The following is a 7,272-nucleotide window of genomic DNA, read 5'->3' as shown; positions in this document are numbered from 1 at the left end:
CTGGAAGCCAGGGGCTTCCCAGATGTAGGATGAATAATGTTCTCCTTATCTTGGTGGTTAAGACCTTCACCACCTGAGGTTTTGCATATTTTATTCCCCCAAGCTGTCACTTCTCTGTTTTCCAGGGGCTATACTGAATGCGTTATACACAGTTATTCTGCTTCCTACTCACAATAAGCCTGCGAGGTAGACATTCCCCTATTTTGTTCATGAGAAAAGGGAAGCTCAGAAACACTGAGTAACTTGCATATATCTCTCTGTCCTGGCAATGTTTAAAACAGAGCACATTCAAAGCAGATTATTTGACTAACTCCTGGATTCATAGAAATGTTGGAGAGTGAATTAAAATATTACAAAACCCTCCATGGAAAGGTACTTGTAAAATGGTTCTGATTCCTTTGAGAACAAAAACAAACACATATTTACTCCTTTCTAAGTTTAATTCCTGAAATCTCTGGGTCCACAATGAGGCCTTTTGCCATTCAAGACATAGGGTTTTCACAGAGATCCAATGCCCTACTTGATGTAAGTACTACATCTCAAGACTCACTGGGCTGTAGGTGGCCTGGTGACAGGCAGGGAAAATAAACAGGGACAGGGGGACAGACCAGATTCAGCCCTCGAGCAGTCTTTCTGAGTATCTAGAGTTTATGACACTGGTGAGAAGTAGTTGAAGAAAGCTGCCCCGTCATGATGTGCAAGATGCAACAGTGGGGGTGCCCTATGACTGTGGTTGCTAGCGCCTACAAGACCTTGGTGGGTGCCTAGAGGTTCACTTACATCACCTATAGTCTTTAAAAAAGATTTCCCAAAATGTGGCCCATGAAACACAGTACTTTGAACATAGAAAAATCTCTGGGATCAAATAAGTGTGAGAAACAAAGTGTATTACTTCCATTCCACCAAAGAAATTAATTGTTAAAGACTCTAAAAATATAAAAATAAACAAAAAACAACAACAAACTCTTGTAATCAAGAAGCCATATTGAAAACATTTAGGGGGAAAAAAGAAAAGAAAACATTTAGGAAATGAATATGTTATGAACAATAAAAATGGCAACTATAGTCATCAAAATTTTAAGAAATTTTTGTTAAAAGGTCAGAGAGCATTAAGATGGTAGTTCAGACACACAGAGGGAAAGCCCCTTTTTGCTACAAGAGTGGAAACACGACAAGATTTTCACATGGAGGCAAAGCAATACTGCGCAAGGCAGAGTTCACTGCCTCAGGTATATTTCTGTTTCCTCAGAGAAATTATGAGCTCCTTTGTGGAATGCCAGAGGTGGAACTCAAAAAGAGTTTGAGAAATTGTTAGAGAATTGATAACTAATGGATACAATCCCCAAGAAGGAACGAGGGTCGGAGTCAAGGCAGCCTGAGGAAGAAGAGTAGAGAAGTACTTCCTCTGACATACCACCTTGCACCCGACAGAATGGCTAACATTAACAACTCGGGCAACAACAGATGTTGGCGAGGATGCGGAGAAAGAGGATCTCTTTTGCACTGCTGGTGAGAATGCAAGCAGGTGCAGCCACTCTGGAACACAGTGTGGAGGTTCCTCAAAAAATTAAAAATAGAACTTCCCTACAAACAAGCAATTGCACTACTAGGTATTTATCCAAGGAATACAGGGATGCTGTTTTGAAGGGGCACATGCACCCCAATGTTTATAGCAGTGCTTTCAACAATAGTCAAAGTATGGAAAGAGCCCAAATGTCCATCAATGGATGAATGGATAAAGAAGACGTGGTGTATATATACAATGGAGTATTACTGAACACTCAAAAAGAATGAAATCTTGCCATTTGCAACTACATGGATGGTACTACAGGGTATTAGGCTGAGCGAAATTAGTCAGAGAAAGAGAAATATCATATGACTTCACTCCTATGAGGACTTTAAGACATAGAACAGACCAACATAAGGGAAGGGAAGCAAAAATAATACAAAAACAGGAAGAGGCACAAAACATAAGAGATTCTTAAATATGGAGAACAAATAGAGGGTTACTGGAGAGATTGTGGGAGGGGGAATGGGCTAAATGGGTAAGAAGCATTAAGCAATCTACTCTTGAAATCATTGTTTCACTATATGCTAACTAACTTGGATGTAAATTTAAAAAGATAAAATAAAATAAAGTACTTCCTCTAATCTAGAAGGAAAGTGGAAGAGAATGAGGAAAACATACGAATATTCTGGAGAAAAGGTTACACAAGGGAGCCGTCTGGCAGTGGAGAGAACTCCCATCAGGTGGCCTCCGTCAGTGCAGCAGTGTGGGAGGCTGGGTCACTGCTCACAGAGGAAGCTGGCTGCATTTTGGGAACGGGGCAGAGAGGGAAAGGAACCGAGCAAGACAGAAAACAGCTGTTGGCCCCATATGTTTGGGATGCAACAAGAGATGTGTAAAGTTTTGCTGAGAACAATGAGAACCCAATGTGAAAAGTAGTCACACACAGTGGTCCTGAAGAGCACAGCCCCTGGAACCAGACTAACCAGCTTTGGGTTTGAATCCCAGATTCCTCCCCTTTTGAAATAATTAGATTAGGTAATATATGTAAAACGCTTAGAAGAGTGCTTGGCACATTAGTACATATTCGTTAAGCATTAGCTGTTATTGTCATTGTTATTAAATTGTGAAGGAACCACTCAAAAAAATCTTGTGATTCTCTGTCTCTTTTTTTTCCTTTGATTTTTTCTTAAAGAAGCATAGGGTGACTTGGGACAATCACAGGTATGAACATAGTCATGAAATGAGGCAGGAACCCAAGGCTGAAGATTAGCCCAGCAGGTACTATGGGAAGTAACAAGATGGTGGAGTCTGGGTTTCTTTTATTTATTTTAATTTTTTAATGTTTGTTTATTTTTGAGAGACAGAGAAACAGAGCCTGAGCAGGGGAGGGTCAGAGAGGGAGGGAAACACAGAATCTGAAGCAGGCTGCAGGCTCTGAGGAGAGTCCCAAGTGGGGCTCGAACTTGTGAACCACGAAATCATGACCTGAGTTGAAGTTGGATGCTTAACTGACTGAACCACACAGGTGCCCCTGCAGTCTGGGTTTCTGAGTATGGATAGAGAGCATCGGAAAGTCCAGGAGAAAGGTAGGACATCTACCTTGAGCTTTTAACTGAGGAAATACTCAGGGTGATGACAAGACGTAAAATACAAACACAGAAAATATGGCTACCATATATGCATTTATTCCATTTCTCTGACAAGCATTTTTTTAGTGCCTAGTGCCAGGCACTCCTAGTGCTGAGGTACAGTCGTCAATAGAGCACGCAAACATCACTGTTTTCAGGGAGCCTACATTCTAGCCAGAGGACTAACAATCATTCAGCAATGCCCTAAACTCCCTCCTCAAATTATTGCCCTAATCTTGACAAACCAATTAGGCAGGTATTATCCAACATGGTTTTTTTTAGACAAGGAAATTAAATTCTGCCACAAACCAAATAGTTAATACATGGCAAAGCCAGGTTTGAAACACTGATCTAATTCTAAAAGTTCATGCCCATAAAAATTTGCATCTCCATACTGTGAATAAGCTTGGTGGTTGTAGAGGAAAGTTTTAAGAGTTGGGGGCTTAGGAACCCTGAAGTCAGCATGTTAGGCCCTTCCCATGGGTGCTGAGTTACTCAAGAATGATGGGAGAAGATGAGGTACCAAGGGAAATGTAAATTTGGCACTGACATCTTGGAAGAAGTGAAAGTGGGTTATAGAGAATGGTAAGAGGAAGTATGGATGTCAAAGGCAAAGAGGTGATGGAGCCGTAAAGTAGGAGCAGCCCCGGTTTGCAAGATCAACTGCTTCCCTATTCCTGCTGAGGGGGAAATGGGGGAAGTCATGTGCTCTAGTATAGAAGATCTTAGTTAACTATCTTGTTCCGACAAGGGGGTAAAAGGAACAGGTGTGGCAGAAGCATTGGAGGTTGGAAGGGCATCCCAAAGCATCATGTCTGTAGACAGATGGACAGAGGGCTGGACTTAGTTTCCAAGAGTTAGCAAAAGCAAGGAAGCTGGGAGATAAGCTGGAGATGTACATTAAAAAAAAAAAAGCAGGAGAGCTCTATAAACCTGGAACCTTGTGAGAGGGGGTTGAAGGGTTGCATGTGCCACATTCCATGTGGAATGTCAAAGAGGACAAGTCCAACGGCAAACTCACCTGCCTAGGTGTGTGTCACTCATAAATGGCCTCTTCTAGGGGAAAGGCAGATCTGGCATCACCAGGAGTTTTCAGGGAAACTTAACTGTCCCGTTTACCCCACTGAATTGGGAGGGGTTTTCTGATTACCAAATTGAGAAGAACAAGGATATCAGCAGGCATATACTATTTCACAGCTGTACCATCTCATCATAACCTTGTCAGGAGCCTTGACATCAAATCCTTGATTACTGGAACCGTGCTTTAAAATTTCTGGGATCCCAGATTGTCTGGCTAGCGCTTACTGAAGAGGGTAATTCTGAGTGGTCAGGCCTGGAGAAAATCTCCCACAAAATGTAAGTTAGAGATCTCATCAGCTGTCTTTTAAAATAGTTGATGTGTTCCTTTTGGTTAATGTTTCTCCAAATTTATAATTTTAAAGGTTTTGATGAGGCCGGGGGAAGGAGGAGGGATTCATTCCGGTTGTACCAAACAGTCCTGGAGGCCAAAGATGTAAACACCTAGGAATGAAGAGATAGGATGTAGGGAGAAGGTCTAGAGTGAATACTGCCAAACTTTCACACATATAAGAATCACCTGGGATCTTGTGAAAATGCAGCTGATGATTCAGGGAGTCTAGGATAGGACCTGAAATTCTGCCTGTTTAGCAAGCTCCCAGGTGGTGCTGATACTGCAGGTGTGTGGACCACACTTTGAGAAGGACCTACACTACATACCTAGTCAAGGCTTAGCTTCAAGGGTGTCTGGCTGGCCTGATCAGTGCACAATGCGACTCTTTATCTGGAGGTCTTGAGTCCAAGACCCACACTAGGTGTAAAGATTACTAAAAACTAAAAACCAAAAAACAGCAAAAAAAAAAACAAAAACAAAAACAAAAACACCTTAGCTTCAAAAGATAGCCTGTTTTTGAGATGAGAAGGTTATTAAGTAACCCATTAAGCCATTTTGGGCATCAAACATATGTATAACAGTAAGATAAGTGCCACCCTCATAGCCAGAACCTGCAGGTTTAAATCCTGATTCTACCATTTTCTAACAATAAAATTGAGGCACATCATGGACCATCGCTGAGTCTCAGTTTCTGCATCTAAGAATAGAGGCAATGAGATCTGCCTGGGTTGCCTGACTATACAGGGTGGATGTGAGGATTAAATGAAAGTTAGTGAAAGTTCTTTATAAACTAAAGGTGCTGCACATGTGTAAACATTATTATTATCATCATCATCATCACCATTATCATTATTATTATTATTTTGAAGCTAAAGAAACCTGACTAATAACTCCCATTCTTCTGTTTTTATTTTAATAGATAGATAACATTGCCAAGTATTTTCATCTATCTGACACTGTTAAGCACAATAAGAATTGTTTGATTTGCTCCTCATGACTGTAGCAACATTAGTGATAATATGTTTGCATGATTCTATGGATGAGAAAAGTAAGACCTAGAATACTGAGATTATGCTAAGCTGCTAAGGGTGGATGCTGTGATATAACTCAGCTTGACTCTCCAATGCTCAAACTCCTATTCACTGCATCTAGTTGATTCATTGTGGCAAACACCCATCATCATAGAAGAAGGTGGTGGTCTAGAACAGGCATTGGCAAACTTTTTCTGTGAAGAGCAGGATTGTAAATTTTTTATGCTTTGCATGCCAGGTAGTAAATATTTTAGGCTTTGCAAACCAAACTTCTATCATTCTTGTATCCATTGAACTTGGTCATTGCAGCACAAAACAGTCATAGACAATATGTAAAGGAATGGGTGTGGTTGTGTTCCAATAAAATGTTATTCACAGAAACAGGATGAATTTGCCTGCAGGCTAAAGTTTGCTGACTCCTGGGCTAGAAAACCCGAGTTGTTCAATATGGTAGCCCCTAACTACATATGGCTAAATGAATTTAAATTTATTTAGGTTAAATTAAAGTTTCAATTCCTCCGTTGTACTAGCACATCTCAAGTGCTCAATAGACACAGATGGCTGGTGCCTTCTGTACTGAACAGTGTAGAGAAGATTTCCAACATCACAGAAAATTTTACTGGAGAGCCCTGATCTAGATCATCTTTTGGGGTGGGGGAGAAATCCCTTATAAGTAACTGTGAGGACATGGAATTTCTGAGCCCTAACTTTACTAGTTAACCAGTGGTATAACTCTAAGTAAATCACACCATCTTCAAGCGCTTAGGACACATAAAACAGGAATAATACCTTCCTCACTGTGTTGTTGTAGAAACTGATTAAGATAATACGTAATCTTATTAGGTGCTGCACAAACATAAGCCATTATTAGGGTTCTGTTATTTGAAATAAGAGAAAGTGTACAGAAGAAAAATTTGGGTAGGTACTAGAATTGAGAGAAACAGATTTTCTTTTGAATTATCTAATGGAAACTATTAGGATGTCAAAGAATTACCAAGTCAGGAAATATTATTTGCACAGTATTCCAATTTTTGGACAGGAAAGAGACATGAAACCAGGCAAATTTCATGGCCATTCATCTTTCAAAGCTAGGAACTGCCTTAGTAACGCTTAGCACCTTCAGGAAACAGATGAAACTGTTCAGATAGGATCTGTGATGAAATTGGACAGGTCACAGTGTCCCTCCTGAAAGAGATCAAAGTTTCAGTCTTTTTTGTCATGTTTAAAGTTAAGAAGGATGGAGCTATCTCACATCAAAGGCTCTAGTCTTTCCCTTTGCTTCTCCTTCACAGGGGCCCCCTTTGTACCACATCTACTGTGGATCCCCCCGACTGGTCAAGGACAAAGCTCAATTTTGCCACAGAGTGATGAACCAGGCTGTTGGCTGCCCAGATGGTTCCAAAATCTCTGTGGTTCCCAGAGCCTCTCTCCGCCTACCATTCTTTTTCCTTTTCTCTTTAATATTTATTGATTTTTGATGGTGGGGGGAGAAGGGAGCAAGTGGGGGAAAGGCAGAGAGAGAGAGGGGGAGAGAGAGAATCCAAAACAGGCTTCGTACTGTCAACACAGAGCCCAACAGGGGGCTCAATCTCAAGAACAGCAAGACCATGACCTGAGTTGAAACCAAGAGTCGGATGCTCAATGATCAGTTGAGCCACCCAGGCACCCTCCTCCTACCATTCCTAACCCCAG

General features: G+C 41.1%; 1 protein-coding gene across 1 annotated transcript in view; it reads left to right on the top strand.

The window, feature by feature from the left end:
- Positions 1–3,652: 3,652 nt before the first annotated feature.
- Positions 3,653–7,272, top strand: part of SMCO2 (single-pass membrane protein with coiled-coil domains 2) — a 29,528-nt gene continuing 25,908 nt past the window's right edge. Inside the window, exons 1-2 of the mRNA XM_029955521.1 lie at positions 3,653–3,723; positions 4,387–4,494. Coding sequence (XP_029811381.1) covers positions 3,653–3,723; positions 4,387–4,494 — 179 coding nt within the window. The remainder of the gene's footprint in view (positions 3,724–4,386; positions 4,495–7,272) is intronic.

The sequence above is a fragment of the Suricata suricatta genome, chromosome 10 (genome assembly GCF_006229205.1).
Source record: "Suricata suricatta isolate VVHF042 chromosome 10, meerkat_22Aug2017_6uvM2_HiC, whole genome shotgun sequence".
NCBI lineage: Eukaryota > Metazoa > Chordata > Mammalia > Carnivora > Herpestidae > Suricata > Suricata suricatta.
This window is presented reverse-complemented; position numbering and strand designations above follow the sequence as displayed.